Here is a 25,837-nt window from a genome sequence, read left to right on the forward strand (position 1 = left end):
TAAGACCTGACAAAGGCCGACAATGCAAAAATAATTTTTCTAGACTAAGCCGGTTTTTGATACACCCCAGTGGAGAAAACCTTTGCGCCCGGCCGAAGGCCTGCAATGCAAAGAGTTTTTAGTATGAGAAGCCGTTTTTTTAATTTTGGTTTAGGTTTTAATTCATAATGAATTAAGCCCCCATTTTTGGGGACTTTGTTCGTAGCTCCAAATTATTAACCTTTGTAGAATTGCATTCAGTCAGAAAAACAAAAAACTTTAAAAGTATTGGACGTGAGGAGTATTTCTGTCATTGTTTTAAATTTAAGTCATTACACTTATAGCATAATTGATTGTTTTGAAAATTAAAGGTAATTAAGAGCCTCATGTACTTACTACCCTTTACAGAGGCCATACATTTCGTATAAGGGTGAATTGGAGAAAATGTTTTCTTTTAAATATCGAAAATATCTTAAGTAACAACAATTCTATTTCATTGCGACGACTAAATCAATCAATTTTAAAATAATTATTTAAAAACATATATTTTAAGCCTATAAGATTAATTAGTTTCAATATGACAACATGTAAAATACAAAAATCAAATCAAGTCTTCAAATAAAAAAAAAAAATGTTCTATAAAAACCCCACAATGCTTCATCAGAGATATCAGTTGAGTTTTCAATTCTTAGCAAACATAAACATAATGAACTTCAACAAATATTTCGCTTTCTTGGCCATTTTGGTCTTGTGCATTTTGGGTCAACAAGCTACCGAAGCTCATCATCATCATGGTTTTGGAAGAATCGGACATGAATTGGTAATGATATTAAAATAAATTTTATTAATGAAATAATTAATTAATTTTTATTATTATATTGCATATTTTGTTACAGGACAAGGGTGCCAAGAAGGTTGAAAAAGTAGCTTCCAGTGTCAATAAAGTGAAAACTGTGATCGAACATGGTAAAACTGTGATTGAGGCTGGTGCCGCTGTTGCTGGAGCTGTGGCAGCTGCTTAATTTCGATTGATAAAATGGAAATTTATGTTAGATTATTATAGGAATAGTGGATTAATTGTGAAAAAATAAAAATAAAGTTATTATTCTAACTTTAAAAAAGTAAAAATTTGTGAGTATCTGTTTTATATTTACTACACACAGAAAACAGATCAATTGGAAATCGGTTGTGATTGAAAATAATGAATATGATGAACCGAATTTTAATTGTTATATTTAAAATATTATAAATTCAACAGATTTTCTATATTCATAAGTGTTAAAACATAAATGTAATCGAATTAAGGTTGCAACAATTCATAACTTGGTTATTATAACCGATTTGTACATATTAAAATTGTATCGTATTAATTCGGCAACGAGAACAGAATTGAATTCAGCATTATAGTCTTTAGTTCCAAATATTAATGATACTAATCGAAAAAAATACAAATTCAGTGCACTCTACCGACAAAAAATTGTGTGTTGATTGTTTTGGTTTGACATTGATAAATAAATTATTTAAATAAAATTTATTCATTATTTTTTCAAATAACAAAAATATAATTAATAATAAACATATAAAATTAGTGTATTAGCAGATGGAAGAAAGGTAATACCAAATATACATTCTCAAAATATTGTGTCAGAAATAAATACGAGTTCTACAATTTTCATTGGGTTCTTAACAGCAATTATTCTGATACTACAGAAAGTACATACTTTCAAGGAAAAAGGAACTATGTACTCTGTGCTATCATCCATTCTGGATTGGTTTCTGTAAGTAAAACTATATGAAAAAACTACATGCATTGTTCGAGTAGAAAGTAATTTCTGATATATTATTATCTTATATCTCAATACATCTAGATTTGCCTTAGTTTTCACCATGACATTTCAAACCAGACAACATAAGAGACGTCATTCAAGATTATTCAAGCTATACCTTACAAATTACTATTCGCCTAAATGTATTATAAACTTTTGGTACTAAATATTTCTTTTATTGCAAATAAATAGTAGAAAAAGAAAAAATAGCGTTTAATTTAATGCATAAATGCAACAAAATATATTAATTATCCCTACTGAGAGATTCAGTTCTTTCTACCGAATTAGTATTTTTAAACAGTTGAGTGAACCATAAATTCAGCAATAGAATTGTATGAGTACCACATATTCAGTTATTGTAATCGAATTTAGTGATAGTACGTGTAACCGACAGAATTCGATTGGTGACAAATTCGGTTGTGAACACGAATCTGTTTTCTCTGTGTAGTAATTTATAAACTAGGAAACTTTTTCAAAACTAAAAGACAAACTCTAAACAACAAGTGAACAAATATTTCTTATGACGTTTCATACACAAAGTTCTTCTCAGCCGTACCCACCATGGACGCTGTAAAATGTCCCCCTAAAAGGCTGATTTTTGCGAAACCGAATTTTGCTAAATTCAACATACTTTTTATATAATTTGTATTTCTTTTGTAGTCCGAAATAAATTTATTGAGGAAACGATTCACTGCATTTCTAAAATCTAAAATTGTTGAAGAACAATTTCGGGAATGGTTAAAATAACATGGAATTTTCCCTTATGGCGGTAGAAGATTTTTACGGTTTGGTTGTGTTGGAAAAAATATGAGAAAAATATAACATAAAAAAGTTAAGGAACATTTTTAGAAATGCTATTTAAAAATAATCTAGTATTTGTCGTAACTTTAGAACATCGATCTTTAGATAATGTCACTTATGGATTGATTTTGTAAAGCGGTCAAAAAAATAATAAATTTTTATAATAGAATTTAAAAGATATTTAAGGTATATCAGAATGATGGCTTATAATCAGGAATATAACACGATCTTCTCAAACTTGTATGGAATTCCAGTAAATTTTTCGATGATATATGTTTTTCGCGAGTGTCATTCACAGATATCTTTAAGATTCGCTATAATATCTCGTAATCGAAATTTATTTATAAACTAGTTGACCGGGGCGGTAGCATTAACTAATGTTAGTTCTTCCAGTTTCTCGGAATTTTTGAATATTTTTCTTTACAAACCATCTCCTGAAAATTTCGTATTGTGATGCCATTATATACATGGACCATTTCATTATACCCTACACCACCATAGTGAGGAGGGTATTATGCGTTTGTGCAGATGTTTGTAACGCCCAAAAATATTACTCTAACATCCACCTTAAAGTATACCGATCGACTTAGAATCACTTTCTGAAACGATGTCCGTCCGTCTGGTCGGCTGGCTGGCTGTCCATGTAAACCTTGTGCGCAGAGTACAGGTCGCAATTTTGAAGATATTTCGATCAAATTTAGTACATATTATTTTTTCGGCCCAAGGACCAAACCTATTGAAACTTGCTGAAATCGGACCATTATTTCACCTAGCCCCCATACAAACGTCCTTCCGAAATTGGACTTTATCGGTCATAAATGTTTAATTTATAAATGTATCTCCACAAATTGCGCTCCAAATAAGTTTTATATATACAAAATTCATGTCACCAAATTTTGTTACGATCGGTCCATAATTAGTCATAGCTCCCATATAGACCCGCTTCCGAAAATCACTTTAACGTGCATAAATCACTTGAAAATGTTGGTATACTCACAAAATTCAACATAGTAAACTTTCATATAAACACAAATCACACGACCTAATTTCATGGTGATCGGTCTATAATTGGTCATAGCTCCCATATAAGGCCCACTTCCGAAAATCACTCAAAAATATAAATTATTGAAATTTTAAAAGAAAAATGTTTTTGCTCTTTTACTTAGTGTAGGGTATTATATGGTCGGGCTTGACCGACTGTTACCGCTAAGTTTGCGTTACCGAAAACTACCGTTACCGATATTTTATAAATAACTTTAAATTTAAAAAAAAAACAAATTTTTGATTTCAATAATTGAGTCTATTAAAATCCTCAAAATTTAAAATATAATAAAATACCACCCTTGTAAACTTATTTTTAATTTTTATAAATATTGTTAAGAATTTACTTCAGGATGTAATTACCGTTGTCACTAAAAAACCGCTAACGAACAAAGTGCAATTACAGTTACAGCTAAATTACCGTTACCGAAATAATCCAAATAATCTTGTATCCGTTTCGAATCGGTAGCCAACTTTGTTGTTAACCCTTCGTTGCAAGAAAAATTTAAAAATTGTCTAGTTTCGGCAGTATTAAATATATTAGCTGTGATAAAAACTACTGACAATAAACTGAGAAATTGGAATTTTGCAATTAAATGCATAATCCAGTAAACAGATTAAACTAGAAAATGGTACTCAATTAAGAGCTCAACTTCCGGTGGATTTTAAAACAGTAAACAGTTTTTAACATCTTCTTCTATATATGTATGGGGGATTTCAAGTCAAGTGAACCAACTTTTAAAATCAATGTCTTCCGATCGAAATGAAATTTGCACCAAGGTTAGACCTATTGGATAGTAATTCAGACACAATTTTTTAAAAACAAGATCGTACAAAAACTCTCGGAGTGATTTTTCTCATCCATGTAACTTATTACCTATTGTTCTTAGCAAAATATGTCCCACATAGTTTGGATAGTTATTTCTTCAATCTATCGAAAAAAAATATTTAGAGTTTGTCTTTTAGTTTTGAAAAAGTTTCCTAGTTTATAAATTACAAGTAAATATAAAACAGATACTCAAAAATTTTTACTTTTTTAAAGTTAGAATAATAACTTTATTTTTATTTTTTCATAATTAATCCACTATTCGTATAATAATCTAAAATAAATGTCCATTTTATCAATCGAAATTAAGCAGCTGCCACAGCACCAGCAACAGCGGCACCAGCCTCAATCACAGTTTTACCATGTTCAATCACAGTTTTCACTTTATTGACACTGGAAGCTACTTTTTCAACTTTCTTGGCTCCCTTGTCCTATAACAAAATATGCAATATAATAATAAAAATTAATTAATTATTTCATTAATAAAATTTATTTTAATATCATTACCAATTCATGTCCGATTCTTCCAAAACCATGATGATGATGAGCTTCGGTAGCTTGTTGACCCAAAATGCACAAGACCAAAATGGCCAAGAAAGCGAAATATTTGTTGAAATTCATGGTGTTTATGTGTGCTAAGAAATGAAAACTCAACTGATATCTCTGATGAAGCATTGCGGGGTTTTTATAGATCTTTTTTTTTTATTTGAAGACTTGATTTGATTTTTGTATTTTACATGTTGTCATATTGAAACTAATTAATCTTATAGGCTTAAAAAATATGTTTTTAAAATAATTATTTTAAAATTGATTGATTTAGTCGTCGCAATGAAAAAGAATTGTTATTGCTTAAGATATTTTCGATATTTTAAAGAATAAATTGTATCCAATTCACCCTTATACGAAATTTATGGCCTATGTAAAGGGTAGTAAGTACATAGGCTCTTAATTATCTTTAATTAAGAAAAAGAAAAATTATTTTTGCATTGTCGGCCTTTGTCAGGTCGTATTAAATCCCCAATTTTAGAAATAAAATAAATCCCCAAAAAAATTATCTAAGTCCCTAAATTTCGTTCTTGGTTTTTTCTATATAAAATGTTTGTGCCTTAATTCATTTGCGGTTTGGGGAACTTTGTTCGTAGCTCCTAATTCAGACCAAAATAAAATATATTCATATCTATGCAATAAAAAATTCTTGATATTACTCAACCAATTTGTACAAGATTTGGAAAAAATTTTATTATTTTTGTGACGAAATTTAATAATTTTCTCCTTAAGGATTTAGAAATATTGGCAGAGAATACAAGTAATGCATTTTAAACTCTCTAAAAATCAAAAAAATCACTGTGGAGTCAAATTTGACTTAAGTTGATGCCTGAGTTTAAATCAAAGGAATATTTACATCTTTATATATATAATTCTTCTGTACGTGTGTTAGTAACTGAACTCCTCCTTAACGGCTGGGCTGATTTCGGTGAAATTTGTTGTGTGTGTTTGAGTGGGTTCCTGGATGTTTTAGATTCACAATTGACCTATATAGGAACAATGGGCATGGCACCTCCCATACAAAGTAAAAATTCTGGAGTACTATTATAGTGAGAGTCTTCAAACTTTGTGTGAGATATGGCAGAACAACGTTTGCCGAGACAGCTAGTATTCCTATATATTCCCATACAAATATGAAGAAAATGACCTTTATTTTCCATATTATTACGATACAAAATATGTAACGTAATGTCTTATGTGTACAATGACATTCGGTATTTCTAATTAGAATGATGAGCTGAATCTTTTCAGTCTTTGTTTCGATCGTCATTTTATTTGTACGCTGACCATTAGGATTTTCACTTCTTATACACCTGCATTGTATCATAGGTATGTGTTATTGTTGCTGTTAGAACGGTACTTTTATGCAAACGATTAAATTTTTGATTTACTAATGACATTCGGTCTCTCTTATTGGAACGTTAAGCTGGCCACAATGTTTTTTTATATCTCGCTCGAATTCCTGTTCAACCACCTTGAAGGCAAAACAAAGTTTGCCAGGTCAGCCAGTTTTCATAAAAATTCCACGTTCCTGAGATATAATTTTTAATGAAAACATAAAAGTGGAAATATCTCGAAAACCAATTTAAAAATATTTGTGTTTAATGTGCCAAAGTTCTATAAAAAAGATGTGTTTTGCCCGAAGAGCTCTTTTTGGCTGTCGATTAGTGTTAGTGATAGTTTTTATTTATATTTCTAAAAAAGAATGGGGGTATATTTATGTTGACATTATTTTTGTAACATATGGAAATATATTGGTCGTAGAACCAAAAAGTGTAAATAGTATGGGTCCTTATAGAATTCTAAGACGAACTAACTATGTCAGTTCGTCTGTATGTTGTTGGACCTCCATAAAAGGACGAATGAGGATGATTTTTTTGAAAAAAAATTTTCGTTTTAAGACAGAAATGTTTGGTATTAAAAATGGATAAAATTGGACAAGAGTCCACTTCCTAAAATTACTTAAATACGAATCTCTTACAAGTATCTTTATCAGGTTGAAATTCGAAAATATCTAAGTAACAACAATTATTTTTCATTACTACATCAATCAATTTTAAATTAATTATTTTACAAACATATTTTTAAGCCTATACGTAAAAAGGTTTGATTAATTAGTTTCGATATGACAACATGTAAAATACAAAAATCAAATCAAGTTTTCAACTAAAAAAAATTGTTCTATAAAAACCCCGCCATGCTTCATTAGAGGTATCAGTTATCTTTTAAATTTTGACCAAACATAAACACCATGAACTTCAACAAATATTTCGCATTCTTGGCCATTTTGGTCTTGTGTATTTTGGGTCAACAAGCTACCGAAGCCCATCATCACTTCGGTAAAATCGGACATGAATTGGTAATGATATTAAAATAAATTTTATTATTTAAATAATTAATTTTTGTTGTTATAAATTTTGATACAGGACAAGGGTGCCAAGAAGGTTGAAAAAGTAGCTTCCAGTGTCAATAAAGTGAAATCTGTGATTGCTAATGGTAAAACCGTGATTGAGGCTGGTGCCGCTGTTGCTGGAGCTGTGGCAGCTGCTTAATTTCGATTGATAAAATAGACATTTATTTTAGATTATTATACAAACAGTGGATTAATTGTGAAAAAACAAAAATAAGGTTATTATTCTAACTTAAAAAAAGAAAACATGTTTGCGTATCAGTTGTATATTTATTTGTAACTAGCTGACCCGACAGAGTCCAAGTTAAAAAAATGCTTGTGTTCGATTTGTGAATTTGTGAGAAGCGGAGAAGGACATAGAATAAAATATACATAGAAGCGCTACTGAGAGACAAAAAACCTAAGTTTGTTGTCAAAAACCTAAGTTTTGCAATCAACAGAGTACATATAACTCACAGATCGTGCTCCTTTTCTTGATTAAACGCTTATTGGCCAAGTTATTAGCGAATTTAGATATTTTGAGTTTTTATATAAAAAATCGATTTCTGGTCAGAAATATGAGTGAACACAGATCGAGCTGCTTTTCTTGACTCAACGCTTATTGGCCATTTGCGTTTTTCTGAAAAAATCGATTTTTGGACAGAAATATGAGTGATCACAGATTTTGAGTTTTTATATAAAAAATCGATTTTTGGTCAGAAATATGAGTGATCACAGATCGAGCTCCTTTTCTTCATTAAACGCTTATTGCCCAAGTTATTAGCGAATTTAGATATTTTGAGTTTTTATATAAAAAAATAGATTTTTGTTCAGAAATATGAGTGATCACAGATCGAGCTCTTTTTCTTGATTAAACGCTTATTAGCCATAAGTTTTGAAGTTTTTATAAAAATCGATTTTTGGTCAGAAATATGTTTGATCACAGATCGAGCTGGTTTTCTTATTTAAACGATTATTGGCCAAGTTATTAGCGAATTTAGATATTTTGAGGTTTTATATAAAAAAAATCGATTTTTGGTCAGAAAGCTCCTTTTCTTAATTAAACGCTTATTGGCCAAGATATTAGCGATTTTATATATTTTGAGTTTTTATATAAAAAAATCGATTTTTGGCCAGAAATATGAGTGATCACAGATCGAGCTCCTTTTCTTGATTAAACGCTTATTGGACAAGTTATTGGCCAAGTTATTAGCGAATTTAGATATTTTGAGTATTTATATAAACAAATAGATTTTTGGCCAGAAATATGAGTGATCATAGATCGAGCTCCTTTTCTTGATTTAACGCTTATTGGCCAAGTTATTAGCGAATTTAGAAATTTTGAGTTTTTATGTTAAAAATTGATTTTTGGTCAGAAATATGAGTGATCACAGATCGAGCTCTTTTTCTTGATTAAACGCTTATTGGCCAAGTTATTAGCGAATTTAGATATTTTGAGTTTTTATATAAAAAATCGATTTTTGTTCAGAAATATGAGTGATCAGAGATCGAGCTCCTTTTCTTGATTCAACGCTTATTCGCCATAAGTTTTGAAGTTTTTATAAAAATCGATTTTTGGTCAGAAATATGAGTGATCACAGATGGTTTTCTTATTTAAACGATTATTGGCCAAGTTATTAGCGAATTTAGATATTTTGAGTTTTGGTCAGAAATATGAGTGGTCACATATCAAACTCTTTTTCTTGATTAAGTTGGCCAATAAACTTATTTGCGAATTTAAGCTATTGTGAGTTTTTGTATAAGTAATCGAATTTTGGTCTGAAATATGATTGATCACTAGAGTGCTCCAAGATTGTATGGACGAAAAAAACTTTCTAGGTACCGGCCGCACAGTGCTTTGTTCAATGGACAAAAATCAAAAACAAGATCATGTCTTTGATGTTAATGAAATTTATATTTTTCAATAGACAACTAAATAACTCATTTATGTAAAAAATACTTTTTTATAAATATCTTTTTTTGTCGTCACTAGAGGTCGCTAAAGTTAGTACATTTTCAACATAAATTTTATGGAGAAAAATATATTTTTTTTAAGGTTAACTAAAATCATTGTTAAAAGTTCGTTTAAAAAGATATAAACTCGCGATTGGCTGCAAATAAAAGAATATGAATGTAGAATTACGGAAAATTACTGCTTTTGTCAAAAAATGTTGAACAGTTTAATCTGCGCAATTTTTAATAATTAACATTTTTTTTATTGTAAGCCTGAAATTCTAAAACTTTGTTGGAATATTAGTAAAATACGTGTTAATCTATTTTGATTATGTTTTACTATAGAATAGCCATAAGTATTATCTATAAGAAAATGTAATCATTAGTTGTCCTTTCTCATGAAAACTATTAAAATTTTGTTTTTGTTTAAATGTATAAATTACCATTTCGTAAATTTTCAATTTGATGGTTTTGGGAAATAGCTCCAGATTTTTGGGTTTTTAAAAAATAATACCAGTTTTTTCTTTTAAATAACTAAGAAATATTGCGTTATTTAAAAAAAGTAGTTTAATGGCATAAAGTGTATTAATAGGTCTTTATTTGGTTCTTGATGTTGTATGTTTTTTTGCTGAAATCAAACAAAATTCCAAAGTTGGATTTAATTTTGAAAAAAAACGTGTTAATCCATTTTAATTTTTCTTTAATTTTTACTAATGCCTATCTCTTATTTATTATAATGTGAAATCATTATTTGTCCGTTTTGACTAGAACTTTAAAAAAAAATTGTTTTTGATGGCACCCATAAATAATACATTTTTACCGTAAATGTAAGTAACTCAATAATTTAATATAACCTACATATCCTTAGATTTAGATATTAATATGAGCTTCTGCTAATATTAGGAACACTTAAAGTATAGTCCAACATCCAGTTTCTAATATTACAGCTGAACCATAAGGCCATCAATATTTGAAAATGTCCGTCCATCCGTCCTTCCGAATTTAGAAAATATATAAAATATTTCAGTATTTTTTTTTTAAAAGGATATATGGCAGTTATGTAAATCCTTGCTAGAATTGAAATGTTAATAACTAAATTAATCTGATATTATAAGAGAACAATAATTTCTGAAAATTAATAATTTTATTCAGGTTCATAGGTTTTTTAAGGAAAAGGATGTATGGCAGCCACCCGAATCCTTGCTGCGATTGTAATAAATATTTTCACAAACAACAATAACTTTACTAAAATGATTATAATCAAATTGGTTCCAAAATAAGAAACGATTTTTACGAATTTTTTAAAAAAAAAATTAGATGTTATACAGGATATTGAAATCTTGATGTCTTGGAATTATGAATATCCTTCCGATAAAATTTTCATAAATTTGCATCTAATATTATAAGAGAACAATAATTTCTGAAAATTAATAATTTTATACAGGTTTATAAGTTTTTTAAGGAAAAGGATGTATGGCAGCCACCCGAATATGTGCTGCGATTGTAATAAAAATGTTCACAAACAACAATAACTTTATTAAAATGACTATAACCAAATTTTAAAATGTTAGGAGTATAACTGTGAATTTTATTAAAAATTATATGTTCAGGATATATGGGAGGTACCCGTGTCCTTTCACTGATTTTTTCAAGAATTATATTTTTTCTTAATCTTACCAAAAGGTAATATTCCACTAATTTTTATTCGTCTGCAACAACTCCTTCTATTTTTGTCCATTGCCTATATGAAAACAAAGCACTGTGGGCCGTCCCCCCCTCTAGAATTGTTCTATGTATTGTAGAAACACGTTGTGTAAAATATTAGGATGATAGGATAACGTTAACTGGTGGCGCAACGACGCTGAAGTTTTGAGGTGCATTTACAAGGGGAAAATATGAAATTTTTTCAGTTTTTGTAAAAATTTTGCCATTAAATAATGACCTTTACAATTTAATTTAAAAGAATCGAAATGTGTACGTAATTGTCGTTATAATAAGATATAAAAGACAAAAATTGGTGAAAAAATGTTAAAGTTATTAAAAAATCGCCAGGCCATTAACGTGTCTCAGGCCACTAGAACAAGAAATTTATGAACAAAATTAACATATTTTGAGAAATATTAAAATAAAAGCTTATTTTTACTTAAAATATATCCATATTTACTTGTATATGAGTTTTTGTCCTCGTAGGATACCGTTAACCTATTCGCAGGTATGACCAAAAAAATTAAATTTTTTTAACGGCAGTTTCAAAACTCCAATTTCAAATTTTTAAAAATTTTGTTAAACAAATTTCAGAATTTTTTGATCATCACATGGGGATTTATTGACAACATAATAGGGAATAAAAATGTGAAAAAAGTATGTCAATACCTCCTATAGTTTTTCCGTACCTGCGATATCAATTTTGCGATTTTCGAGAAAAACTAATTTTTTGGCCATATTTTGGGGAATGACCAGAATTTCCTTACTGTAATGATTTTAAAGTAAAAGCTATTCAGAATAATATAGTCCAGGTAATTTTAAATATAGTCTGAAAGTTTTACTAAAATCGGAAAACTTTAACCCTTAAATCGTGAAGGTCAAAGGTCAATTTTTTCAATATTTGGAATTTCTCATAGAAAGATAGCGAAATATTATATATTTTTGGGCCGATTTTGATGAAACTTAAGAAAAATATAAAATGAAGTCTAGTATTCACAATAACAGCACAAGAATGGAAATTAACCCTTAATAGCACTTGGGGTACAAATGACCCTCAACTTTTAAAATCACGAAAAACACATTCATTTTGACCCCAAGTACTCTTAAGGGTTAATTTCCATTTTTGTACTGTTATTGTGTATAGTAGACTTCATTTTATATTTTTCTTAAGTTTCATCAAAATCGGTCCAAAAATATATAATATTTCGCTATCTTTCCATGAGAAATTCCAAATATTGAAAAAATTGACTTTTGACCTTCACGTTTTAAGGGTTAAAGTTTTCCGATTTTAGTAAAACTTTCAGACTATATTTAAAATTACCTGGACTATATAATTCTGAATAGCTTCTACTTAAAAATCATTACAGTAAGGAAATTCTGGTCATTCCCCAAAATATGGCCAAAAAATTAGTTTTTCTCGAAAATCGCAAAATTTATATCGCAGGTACGGAAAAACTATAGGAGGTATTGACATACTTTTTTCACATTTTTATTCCCTATTATGTTGTTAATAAATCCCCATGTGATGATCAAAAAATTCTGAAATTTGTTTAACAAAATTTTTAAAAATTTGAATTTGGAGTTTTGAAACTGCCGTTAAAAAAATTTAATTTTTTTGGTCATACCTGCGAATAGGTTAACGGTATCCTACGAGGACAAAAACTCATATACAAGTAAATATGGATATATTTTAAGTAAAAATAAGCTTTTATTTTAATATTTCTCAAAATATGTTAATTTTGTTCATAAATTTCTTGTTCTAGTGGCATGAGACACGTTAATGGCCTGGCGATTTTTTAATAACTTTAACATTTTTTCACCAATTTTTGTCTTTTATATCTTATTATAACGACAATTACGTACACATTTCGATTCTTTTAAATTAAATTGTAAAAGTCATTATTTAATGGCAAAATTTTTACAAAAACTGAAAAAATTGCATATTTTCCCCTTGTAAATGCACCTCAAAACTTCAGCGTCGTTGCGCCACCAGTTAACGTTATCCTATCATCCTAATATTTTACACAATGTGTTTCTACAATACATAGAACAATTCTAGAGGGGGGGACGGTCAAAATTCGCAATTTTATTTTTTTGGAGCACTCTATTGATCACAGACCGATGTATTTTGCAGATAAGTGGGCGTATTAGTGGACGTGGACAATTTTGATTTATGTAAAAACTTTTGTGGACTATTTATTGCGAACATTAAAACAAAAATAGGTAAATCGGTCCAGGCGTCTTGCGATTTTAGATATATCGAAAAAAATTGGCGTGGTCAAGCTTTCTTTTAGTAAATCTTAAATTGGATTACTATTATCATTTAAACAACAAATTAGACAAATCGATGTAGCCGTTTTGCGATTTTAGATAAATCGAAAAAAGTGGAAGTAAAAGTTGGCGAGTTTGTGGCACACTTTTAATTGTCCACCAATATGGATGAAACATATATGGTTAAGATTCTTTTCTTTAGATATTCACAATATACAATTTTTTTTCAAAATTCTTTCCATAAAAGTGGTCGAATTTCCTAGTTAAAATTAAAAGGCCAACACATATTTTAAAGAAATCTAATAAAAACAACCAGATTTTTTACATTAATCAAGTTTAAATTTATCATTTAAGTAAAAAAAACTCAAAAAAACATCGTATTATATAATTTGAACACAAAATATCGTGAAATTTTAACATTTTATTTTGAGCTTTGATTGATCGTCTCGTTTTTAACGTCAACAGTAATCACCTAGCATAGTTATGTTCCAATGGCCTTTAAATCATTTTTCAAGCTTCATTACATGGTTGAACCAGGATGTAAATAAGAGCAGGATGAGAGGAGACACAGGTTAGACGGAAAATATAAAAATGAGAATAAAGAATAATTTATTTCGTACTGAAAAAGAATTACAAATTAGATAAAAAGTTCGGTTTAGCAAAAATCCCCCCTCTAGGGGCATATTTTACAACATCCGTGGTGGATCTGGCAGGGTAGAACTTTTAACATTATTGTGTGTAAAACGTCATAAGACGTCACTTGTTGTTTGGAGTTTGTCTTTTAATTTGGAAAAAGTCCTTAGTTTATAAATTATAAATACAAAACACACATTTTTACTTTTTTAAAGTTAAAATAATAACCTTATTTTTATTTTTTTCACAATTAATCCACTATTCGTATAATAATCTAAAATAAATGTCCATTTTCTCAATCGAAATTAAGCAGCTGCCACAGCACCAGCAACAGCGGCACCAGCCTCAATCACAGTTTTACCATTAGCAATCACAGATTTCACTTTATTGACACTGGAAGCTACTTTTTCAACCTTCTTGGCACCCTTGTCCTGTAACAAAATTTATAATAATAAAAATTAATTAATTATTTCATTAATAAAATTTATTTTAATATCATTACCAATTCATGTCCGATTTTACCAAAACGATGATGATGAGCTTCGGTAGCTTGTTGACCCAAAATGCACAAGACCAGAATGGCCAAGAAAGCGAAATATTTATTGAAGTTCATGGTGTTTATATTTGCTCAAAATTGAAAACTCAACTGATATCTCTGATGAAGCAAGGCGGGCTTTTTATAAAACAATTTTTATTTGGGAAACTTGATATAATTTTTATGTTTTTAATGTTGTCATATCGAAACTAATTAATCAAACATAGGCTATTTCCTCTTATATTTAGGCTTAAAATATTGATTGATCAAGTCGACGTAATGAAAACAAATTTTAGTTACTTAAGATATTTTCATTACTTCAAATCAAAGATATTCATATTCAAATAAAACATTGTATGTAAAACATTTTTATCCCTATTCATTCTCATATGAAATGTATAGCCTCTGAGAAGTATTACTCGATAACACCTACCAGAAAAATAGAATCCTTTCCCAGATATTTTTTATCGCAGTATGCCACATACGGTGGCATCGCTTTAATTTCACTTAAGCAAAAGCTTTATTTTAAAGATATTTTTTCAGTTTTCAACACAACATTTTGATTTTCCTCATATACTTATTTACGTCTTAATATTGGTCTCTATTTGAAATTGTTATATGACAATTGTAAATCAAATATTAGTTAATTTCATTACTATTTTCACTCGGACACATTTAAGGATTAATACGTACTCTTATCATGCTAAATTAATAATTGTTTATATTATAGAATAAACTCTTGATCTAGTTTCTTTGAGATCATTTTGTCTAAATTTTGGTTTATATGAAAATTTTTTTTTAATTTTAATTTGAGCATAAACTTTTTCGTCCAATCGATTAATCGACTTACAAATACTCTGCTCCAACATGCTGCTATTGCTGATCTATTATTTAAAGAAGTACTAATTCGACTATAATTTGCGACTGCTTTTTAGGGAATTAAATAGCGGAAATATATTTCAACGCTTTGTTCATATTAAGAACTATAATTGTTCCTTGTACAAATCTGAAACTATAAATTTTAGTGCATTTTACAAATTGACTCATTTTATTTTACTTAATTTTCGTCTAAATTGGATAACATCTATCTGTTTCCAAATATAACAATGTAACTTTTCAACTTTTCAAAACTACAGTTTAAAATTTAGTTCAACAATTCTAATTTGTTTTATATATTGGGTGTATGACTTATAAATGTTGGATTTACAATAGATGGGGTATCTTTTGATCGCGGATTTTGTTTTAAATAACTTGTATGTCATTTTGAAGGGTACATATCTGTCATTTATTCTAAGTTAGTTATTGAACAAAGTTTTTTTTTGCTTCGAAAATGTCGAATTTTGTGCCATATACGGGAAGTTTTGCTTTACTTTACTTTAGTTTGAAAGAATGTAGTGGTGATTTTGACATGGAAGACAAAGATCTCCCAGGTTAGCCAATGTTTAAAGACCAAGAATTGGAGGCATTACTCCATGAAGATTGTTGTAAAACTAAACAAGAGCTTGCTAAATCATTGGGCAATAATTAGAAAACAATTGCAGCGTTCATCCAAAAGCTGGGAAATTGGGTACCATACAAATTGAATCCGAGAGACCATGATAGACGATTTTGCATGTCCGAAATGATGCTTGAACACTATAAAAGAATATAATTTTTGCTTAATTTTAATGAGAAATCTCAAAAATTTTAAAATACTTTCTTTCGCCAAACAAGACAATTTCGTTCTTGAATGATTTCTGGTCGATTAATGATTTACGAATCTTCTAATATTTAATCTGCAACAAAACTTTGTGTTATTTTGTCGAATCGAATATCGTTCGATTTGTCTGAAATGTTTAACATTTGATTTTGGCATTCTTAAAATTTGGGCCTGTCTAATACATATAAAAATACGTAATTTTTTTTAATTTATTTATATTTATTCGACACATATATTATCCAATATAATCTTCATATAATGTTAATTATAATATTATTAACTCTATAAATAATAGAGGTCTACAACTTTTTTATATTTGAGTAAAAACTGTAGAAAATAGAAATTATGTTGTTGAAAGATTGCTAAACAATCTTATTTCTACCAAAACATTACATTAATATAAAATCAAGAATGATTATGTAAACCTTTTAACGAATATGAACTTTGAGTTCGAAAATCCATACTTAATATTATCTACAAAGTTATTGCTTATTTGGAAAGAAAAAGTTACACCCCCCAAAAAATTTATTATGATTCTTATTATTTAAGTCAAGAGTTATTTAGGTTTATTTATTTACTATTTTTAATTTTGTTCGATTTTTTTTAGTTTTTTAGATATGTCGGGCCTACGGTGGTTTTTTAAAATATCACCTATATTCGCGATAAAATTTTTAATACTATAAAAACAACTTCCTAACAGTCATGTCGTCCCTATAAAAAGTTACACGCATCCAAAGTTCGTATATGTAAAAATGGCCGTATTTTTTACGTTTTTTCCCAAAAAAGTCCCTATATATTTTCTTTTGTAGAAAAAAATTTTCTTTGAGACTATATAAAATTTGTACATGATTCGAAAAGAGATCCTAATGCAAAAGCGTAGAAAGTAAAACTTGGCTCACTTAAGCGGACCTAGTCGTCTCCAGACTTATCCAAACTTTGCCAATTAAAAAAAAAATTTTTGGTTTGAGCAAAAAATTCTAAAAAGGCAAAGCACCGATCCTCGAAAAAGCTCCATGCATGTATAGTCCTATATCTTATTTAAACACGTACAAAGTTATTTTACTATCATACAGTAAATAACGTCGCCGTAGGGTGTTTTCTAAAAAACTCAGTTTTTGGAACACATTTTCCCCGTATTAGGAATTTTGGTATTTGAAAATAAAAAGTGTTAAAGATTATAATTCCATAGCTTTAAGGACATTTGGATCTACACCATTTCCAAATTTTGTTATAATATCTTTAACCGTTAAAATTTTACATTAATTAAAATTTTATATTTTTGTTCATGGAAAATCCCAATATTAAATTTTTTTAGTTTCTAAGATAAATGAAGTCCGAAAAACTCATAAAATTATTTCATTTCACTAAATTGTTAATCTTCAAGTCCTAAGGTTTTCACCAATTCCAACTACTTATACAAAAAGCTTTTATTTGTTCCTCAGGAGCTCCACAAACCTTTCTCCCACTTGAAAAATTTTAACGTTTTTTTATATATTCCATGCAAAATGTGTTTTTTAAAAAACGTAAAAAATACGGCCATTTTTACATGTTCCAACTTTGGATGCGTGTAACTTTAACGACATAACTGTTAACAAGTTATTTTTATGGTATTCGAAATTTTAAAAAACAATTTCGAACCACCGTAGGCCCGACATAACTAAAAAACTTAAAAAAGATGGAACAAATTTAAAAAAAAAATAAATAAATAAACATAAATAACTCTTGACTTTTTATAGATCTTCTCTAGGGCTATTTATATTTTAAATAACAGCTCAATCGGATCATAAATAGATTTTTTGTGATTTTTTTAAAAAATGTGAGACCCAAGGTGACGTTTAATCTTGCGAATTAATCGTAAAGAGCTTTGGTATCTTTGGTGACCCCCATTGAAATTTTCCGCCAAAAATTTTCGTAGAATATTCGAATCCTTAAATGTCCTTTTTGAAAGGACTTTATTTGATTTTCTCAAAAAAAGGGTCAAATTGACCACTAAAGAGAGGAGCTAAAGGGTTAAGATCTTCCACAGAAATGATCCCCATAAAATTCCATAATATAACTCTGACCATATGAATTCTCTCAGATATTAACTTACAATATTTTTTTCAGTTAGTATACTGCTCCCTTCGATCAAAAAATGAAAACTTTGACCCACTGTAAAAAAAAATTCAGACCAAGTTTATTGTACACAAATGCTCTACTCAACATGACCTTTCAGAATTATGGGGGAATTAATCATAAATAAATACATAAATCTCTTAGCCATGAATTTGGAATAAGGATGAATTGAGAGAAAAATTAGAACAATGTTTTCTTTAAATGTAAATGTCTTAGATTTTAAATAACGAAAATATCTAAAGTAACAAAAGTTATTTTTAATTACGACGCGTCGCCTAAATCAATCATTTTAAAAATATATTTCTAAGCCTATAAGAGGAAACGGATTATGTTTGATTAATTAGTTTCGATATGACAACATTAAAAATAAAAAAAAATAAAATCATGTATCCAAATAAAAAATGTTCTATAAAAACCCCGGTATGCTTCATAAGAGGTATCAGTTGAGTTTTCAATTCTAAGCAAATAAACACCATGAACTTCAACAAATATTTCGCTTTCTTGGCCATTTTGGTCTTGTGCATTTTGGGTCAACAAGCAACCGAAGCTCATCATCATCGTTTTGGAAAAATCGGACATGAATTGGTAATGATATTAAAATAAATTTTATTAATGAAATAATTTAATAATTTTTATTATTATATATTTTGTTACAGGACAAGGGAGCCAAGAAGGTTGAAAAAGTAGCTTCCAGTGTCAATAAAGTGAAATCTGTGATTGCTAATGGTAAAACTGTGATTGAGGCTGGTGCCGCTGTTGCTGGAGCTGTGGCAGCTGCTTAATTTCGTTTGGGAAAATAGACATTTATTTTAGATTATTATACGAATAGTGGATTAAATGTGAAAAATAAAAATAAGGTTATTATTCTAACTTTTAAAAAGGAAACATGTTTGTGTATATGTTTTATATATATTTGTAATTTATAAACTAGGGACATTTTTCAACAATTAAATAAAAGGATAAATAACAAGTGAACAAATATTTCTTTGGACATTTCACACACAAACAAGTTTAAATTCACTTTTAACCGTAGCTTCACTGAAGAATCCTCCATGGAAAAGGTTGCAGAAATATTAATTAATTTTTGGAAAATCCGCATAGTAACGACCAATTTTTTATCTTATTTATGCATATGTTTATGGGGAGAATCAAACATTTTGGAGAATCGTTGAGAATAAAATCAGATGACTTGTATTTCTTTTGTGTTTCGAAACGAAAAAAAAAAATCAGCGACACATATCGGTAGACCATAGAAAAAATACTGAATCCTAATTCGCAGGATACTAATCTTTATGTTTTGCATGAGGAACCCTTTTCGGCTGTAGAGCAGTGTAAGTAATAGTTTTTATATCCACAAAATTATGGGAAAATCGTTTCCTAAAATTACTTAAATACACAAGAAAAGGAAGTGAAACATATATTTCCAAAAATGATTTTAAAAACATTATATATATTCCAAGAGATACGCTGTTGTGCCAAATTCAAAACTAGGTCAAAATTATTTGTTTGAATCCAAAAATTATATTTAAAAAGTTCTTTATTATATATTTTTCGAGTTGGACAACAAAATTAACATTAAAAACTTGCAAATTGTGCATTTTTATACTCTAGAAAATGTCAAAAAATGTATTGAAATTCATTTGCAGAACTCTGATAAGTTTTCTCGACCCTTTAGACATGCAAAATTAAACTGATTTATTGAACATTTTAAATATATTAACCCTCCGTTAGTCGCAATCATTTTCAATCGAGACTAGTCGCAATGTATCAAACTGATATCAATAACAAGTAAGAGAGCTATATTCGGCTGTGCCGAATTTTATATACCCTTCACCAAAATATACTTTAAAATAAAAATTTTAAATATTTTTAGGTAAACAAAATTTAATTTTTTCCAGTTGTTTTTTAAAATTTTTTTTAATTATTTTTTTTAAATTTAAAATTTTTTTTTTAATTTAAAAAAATTTTTTTTTTTAATAGTTAGGAAAAAAAAAATTTTATGAAAAAAAAAATTCGGGTTAAAAAATATTTTTTCCGATTTTGACCCATTGTAGGTCCAACTTTACGTCGTTGCACAGGTCTTTGAAATATCTATCTTCAGATATTCATATTGTCTATATTAATGATTTAGTAATCCAGATATGGGTCAAAAATAGGTCAAAAATCGAGGTTGTCCTGGTTTTTTCCTTATATCTCAGCCATTTGTGGACCGATTTTAAATAGCAACCGAGCCGGAAGAATTTCGGAGATATTGATGTATTATTCGTGTATGGAAGTATTTGGGGGCTTCAGTAAGTTGATTTCAACACACAGACGGACAGACGGACATATATATATCGACTCCGCTATCTATAACGAGTCAGAATATATATACTTTGTGGAGTCGCAACTGAAAAATGTAGAAATTACAAACGGAATGACAAACTTATATATACCCTTGCCACTCATGGTGAAGGGTATAAAAAAGGCGCGTTTCAAAAATAATCTCTTCACTTTTTATTTCGAAAACATAAAAACAATATTAAATGCAATGTAAAATATTATTTTATCAAAAAATAGCTTAAAATTTAGGGTGTTAAAAAAATATTTACAATAAAAAAATGTTTGCCTGTATTAACCAGATCTGTTGCGAGTAACGGAGGGTTAAATTACACAGGTCAACCGCAAAAAAAGGCTTCACTAACCACTATATGGATTTGATGCATCATGGTTACCTAAGTACAAGAATGGTAAATTTTTTTGAATTCTATGGAAGGATTTTAAAAAAAAATTTTTTTCTTCTAAAATTGTGAATTTTTTTAGATGTTTCTCCACGTAATTTATGATAACTCAAAAGGTGTTAGTCCGATATTATTGAGAAAAACATAGAAAAGTTAAAATATACATAGCCTTTAATCCGTTTATATATTGCGTTTTAATCGGCTGAGTAGTTTCCGAGTTATAATAACATATTGAAGCAAAAAATATATTTTTTACGTGGAAATAGAAAATTTTGGTGTTTTAAAAAACTCATGAAAAATCGAAAACGGCATAAATTGTTCAGGTTTATTACTTCGTCGCAAAGCCGCATATAATAGCAATAAAATGAGATATCGAACATAAAAATCGATTAATTCTTTTCGAATTTATTCACAATTAAGTGAATTCGTTCATTTTCACAAAATTTTACTTTTTTGTGTGATATACATAAAATTGAGTAGTTAATGTTCTTCTTTCGATTGATTGAATCCTGAAAACATTTTTCCCATGCTGTGTACACAATTTCACATACATATACATTGCGTTTCAATTGGCTCAGTAGTTTCGGAGTTATAAAAAAAGCAATTTTTTGTTTTAAACAAATCATGAAAAATCTAAAACGATTTCGTTGAGACTTTAAAACTTCGTCCTTCAAAAATATTGCACTTTTTCATATTTTAGTAGAGTTTCCAAAAAATCGAAGAATTTCAAAACCGTAGTTTCGGTTTTAAAAAATTGAAAACCGATCGGTTTCGGTTTTTTTGGTTTTGTTATAATTCATTAAATATTAAGTGTTATGGAAACAAAATTAGTTGATAATATAGGAAATTCTATGCAAAGTTAAAATTCAAACTTGACGGATGTTGTACTGTTCAGAATTTGTATATAAAACAAAACAAATTTTTAAAATTTTTGAAATTTTGTTTTTGCATTCCACATAAATATCACTTTGGTGACGTGATTTACAAAATTAGGTTTTTGTTACAAACATTAGATATGTATTATTTTTTAAAAATTAATTTGAATTTTAATTGTCAGGAAATACTCGTATTTCCTGATCAGATTTTTTAAATGAGTTTGTGTCTTTCTTTATTAACAGGTTTCCTTGCCTAGCCTGCGTAAGATAGCCTGTTAGATCATAATATATTTTTACATCGATTTGTATTTAGAGAAATTGAATGAATCATTGGATGAAAATTTTTGTTTTTCATTTTTAAATTTTGAATTATTCTAATAAAAATAGTTAAAAGTAAAAACCGAAGAATAATTGTCGGTTTCGGTTTTCGGACTTGATAAACTGCGGTTTCGGTTAAAACCGAACACGAAACTCTATAATTTAGTATAAATTGTCAGAATTTTTCACTTGTTGTTGAATAAAAACTGCAATATTTTTGAAAGATCGGATCGGCTTAAATATTAATTAACTTCTTATTTTGTTTTTAAAATATTATTTTTTTATAATATTATTGCCTTTAATATTGATCTTGAATATTAAGGAATCTTAAGGTTCGTTTACATTGTTCAACTATTTGGTAAAAATTCCTAACAAATGTTTATTTGGTTTAAATTCATATTCGGCAAAAACGGAAAGGTTAGCTACTGATTGAAGTAGTATCAAGGACTTTATGGTACTTTTCCCTCTAAAGATACTCACAAAGGGATACTTAAATACTATTTTTTGCTTGCACCTAATAAAACCTTATTCAGTATAAAATAATATTGAAACAATCAAAACTATTAGGTGTTAAACGCTAATTACTTTTTAAGCCTTTAAGTGAAAGTATTTATTTATTAAATTTATTGCATAATTGATTAATTACTTTCTTTCTTTCTTTAGAATTGATAACACGACAATAGAAATTAAATTGAGCAACTTGTTATAAAATTCACTATATAAAGTGCAGTTTACCAAAGAAAAGTTATCAGTTGAGTCTTCAAATCTTTACTAGCAACTACACCATGAACTTCAACAAGTATTTCGCATTCTTTGCCATCTTGGTCTTGTGCATTTTGGGTCAACAAGCTACCGAAGCTCATCATCATCATGGTTTTGGAAGAATTGGACATGAATTGGTACGAAGAATTAATTGTTAAACTAGATATTTGAATAGTATAATCCCTAATTTGTACTCATGTTTTTATGTTTTCTTACAGGACAAGGGTGTCAAGAAAGTTGCCAAAGTAGCTTCCGATGTTAGCAAAGGTAAGACCGTCATTGAGGCTGGTTCCGCTATTGCAGGTGCTGTGGCTGCTGCTTAAATTTGATGGCCAAAATTGATATTTTTTCAGTTTTACGTATATTCTAAGCAGTAGTTGAAATAATTAATTAATTAAATAAAAATAAATGTATTATTAATTCATTTGAAACCATAATTGTGTATAACATTTTTAATTTAATACCAAATCTATAGATATATTTAGTTCCAAACAATTGCACTATAATGTCATATTAATGTCAATTGTTTTAATTACTCTAGTCCTTTTAATGCCCAATTATTTCAATTTATCAACGAATATTTAAAAATCTGTCAGAAAAATTTATATTTTAATCGAGATTTATGACCACATCGAAAACAGAATATATTATTTAAACTTAGTTTCATGAACTGTCACAGAATCCCTAAAAGGCGTAAATTTACCCTTCTAGAGCATGGTAACTCTTTCCGGTTTAGTGGTCACTTTTCTAACCACCTTTTCTTGAGTCTTTAAATAATTGTTAGTGACATCTATTGGCATTTTGCTAAACAATTAAATTTCATAAAATCATCGTTTTATGTTTTTTGGCAAAACTAATTGTTACTATGTTATTTTTTTCCCAAAAACACTAAGTCTAGTTGTGGATTAACTAATAGTTATACTGACAGTTTTCAAACAAAAATAATTTTAAAGGACAGTATAACTATTAGTTAGCACCTAACCGGACTTTGTGTTAATGGGGGCTAGGTTTGTTTGGTTGGCTTTTGCTAACAAAGTAATATTTTATACTATACTCTTTGATTAATAACGTAACTAATAGAGTGGTTAGATTACAAACCACTGTGACTGAAATAGGGTTTATATAATGTGTTATTCTACATCAATGAACGTTAAATTGAAGATATTCTGTTCAAAGGTATACCATGTGTGTGAAGTTAGCTCCGTCAGTTAGCTCCGTTTTTTAACATTACCTATGTTAATGTGTAAACTAACATACTTCGTACTCAAAGACGGTTAGGTTAACAGAGCTGCATTATTTTCAGCTCATTTAACATTTTATGATATAAAATCAAAATAAAATGGTTTTACCGATCATTCAGTTTAAATATATAATCACAATTTTTTTAAAAATTAGATAAAAAAAAATTAAATATTTATTTATGAACTATCGTTGATTTCTTTGCTTTTAGCGTATTTTTATACCAGATACATGAGAGACACATGGACATGAAAAAAAATTAAAAAATTCTAAATTTTGGTAAAACTAGTCATAATAGGGTGGAAAGGCTTGATTTCAGAAATGTACAGTTTACATTCAGAATTTTTTTCATATTAATTTAAAAATAGTGAAATTTCACATTTTGTTAAAAGGGCAGATGTAAATTTGGAAAAAATGGTTAAATTTTGGAATTGTGCTCGATCTTGCCCTAATACGGTGGAATGCCATTACTTCAGAGAGTTCAGAACTGTTTAGCATATATTTAGAATTTATTTCAGATCGGAGTAATTACACTTTTAAAATAGTGAAATTTCACATTTTGTTAAAAGGGGCACATTGAAATTTTGAAAAAATGGTTAAATTTTGAAATTGTGCTCGATCTAGTCCTAATGGAGTGGAAAGCCATCACTTCAGAGAATTCAGAACTGTTTAGCTTATCTTCAGAATTTATTTCAGATCGGAGATATATAATTTTCCATATAGTGAAATTTCACATTTTGTTAAAAGGGGCACATTGAAATTTTGAAAAAATGGTTAAATTTTGAAATTGTGCTCGATCTTGCCCTAATGGGTTGGAAAGCCATCACTTCAGAGAGTTCAGAACTGTTTAGTTTATATTCAGAATTTATTTCAGATCGGAGTAATTTGACTTTTCAAATTTCACATTTTGTTAAAAGGGGCACATTGAAATTTTGAAAAAATGGTTAAATTTTGAAATTGTGCTCGATCTTGCCCTAATGGAGTGGAGAGCCATCACTTCAGAGAGTTCAGAACTGTTTAGTTTATATTCAGAATTTATTTCAGATCGGAGTAATTTGACTTTTCAAATAGTGAAATTTCACATTTTGTTAAAAGGGGCACATTGAAATTTTGAAAAAATGGTTAAATTTTGAAATTGTGCTCGATCTAGTCCTAATGGATTGGAAAGCCATTACTTCAGAGAGTTCAGAACTGTTCACCGTATATTCAGAATTTATTTCAGATCGGAGATATATAATTTTCCATATAGTGAAATTTCACATTTTTTTTAAAAGGGGCACATGGAAATTTGGAAAAAATGGTTAAATTTTGAAATTGTGCTCGATCTAGTCCTAATGGGTTGGAAAGCCATTACTTCAGAGAGTTCAGAACTGTATAGTCTATATTCAGAATTTATTTCAGATCGGAGATATATAATTTTCCATATAGTGAAATTTCACATTTTGTTAAAAGGGGCACATTGAAATTTTGAAAAAATGGTTAAATTTTGAAATTGTGCTCGATCTTGCCCTAATGGGTTGGAAAGCCATCACTTCAGAGAGTTCAGAACTGTTTAGTTTATATTCAGAATTTTTTTCAGATCGGAGTAATTTGACTTTTCAAATA

General features: G+C 28.7%; 1 protein-coding gene and 2 long non-coding RNA genes across 3 annotated transcripts in view; all 3 read left to right on the forward strand.

Moving 5' to 3' along the window:
* The first annotated feature begins 665 nt into the window (after positions 1-665).
* The window catches only part of LOC135956062 (uncharacterized), a 49,406-nt gene continuing 24,234 nt past the window's right edge, over positions 666-25,837 (forward strand). The window contains exon 1 of the long non-coding RNA XR_010576338.1: positions 666-799. This is a non-coding gene — a long non-coding RNA (uncharacterized LOC135956062). The remainder of the gene's footprint in view (positions 800-25,837) is intronic.
* Positions 7,124-7,681, forward strand: LOC135962932 (uncharacterized). The gene is made up of 2 exons (XM_065514778.1): positions 7,124-7,378; positions 7,446-7,681. The coding sequence occupies exons 1-2, from the start codon at positions 7,271-7,273 to the stop codon at positions 7,569-7,571; spliced, it is 234 nt and encodes a 77-aa protein (XP_065370850.1). The 5' UTR covers positions 7,124-7,270; the 3' UTR covers positions 7,572-7,681.
* LOC135955879 (uncharacterized) lies at positions 22,984-23,424 on the forward strand. Its single transcript, XR_010576315.1, has 2 exons — positions 22,984-23,130; positions 23,212-23,424. It is a non-coding gene; the product is annotated as an uncharacterized LOC135955879 (long non-coding RNA).

This window comes from Calliphora vicina, chromosome 1, assembly GCF_958450345.1.
Source record: "Calliphora vicina chromosome 1, idCalVici1.1, whole genome shotgun sequence".
NCBI classification, from domain to species: Eukaryota; Metazoa; Arthropoda; class Insecta; order Diptera; family Calliphoridae; genus Calliphora; species Calliphora vicina.

What these genes read in the sequence shown, in the direction of transcription:
- LOC135962932 (XM_065514778.1), top strand. Translation starts at nt 7,271, where the DNA reads ATGAACTTCAACAAATATTTCGCATTCTTGGCCATTTTGGTCTTGTGT. An exon ending in GTAAAATCGGACATGAATTG is followed by an intron (nt 7,379 to 7,445) that starts GTAATGATATTA and finishes ATTTTGATACAG; the next exon opens with GACAAGGGTGCCAAGAAGGT.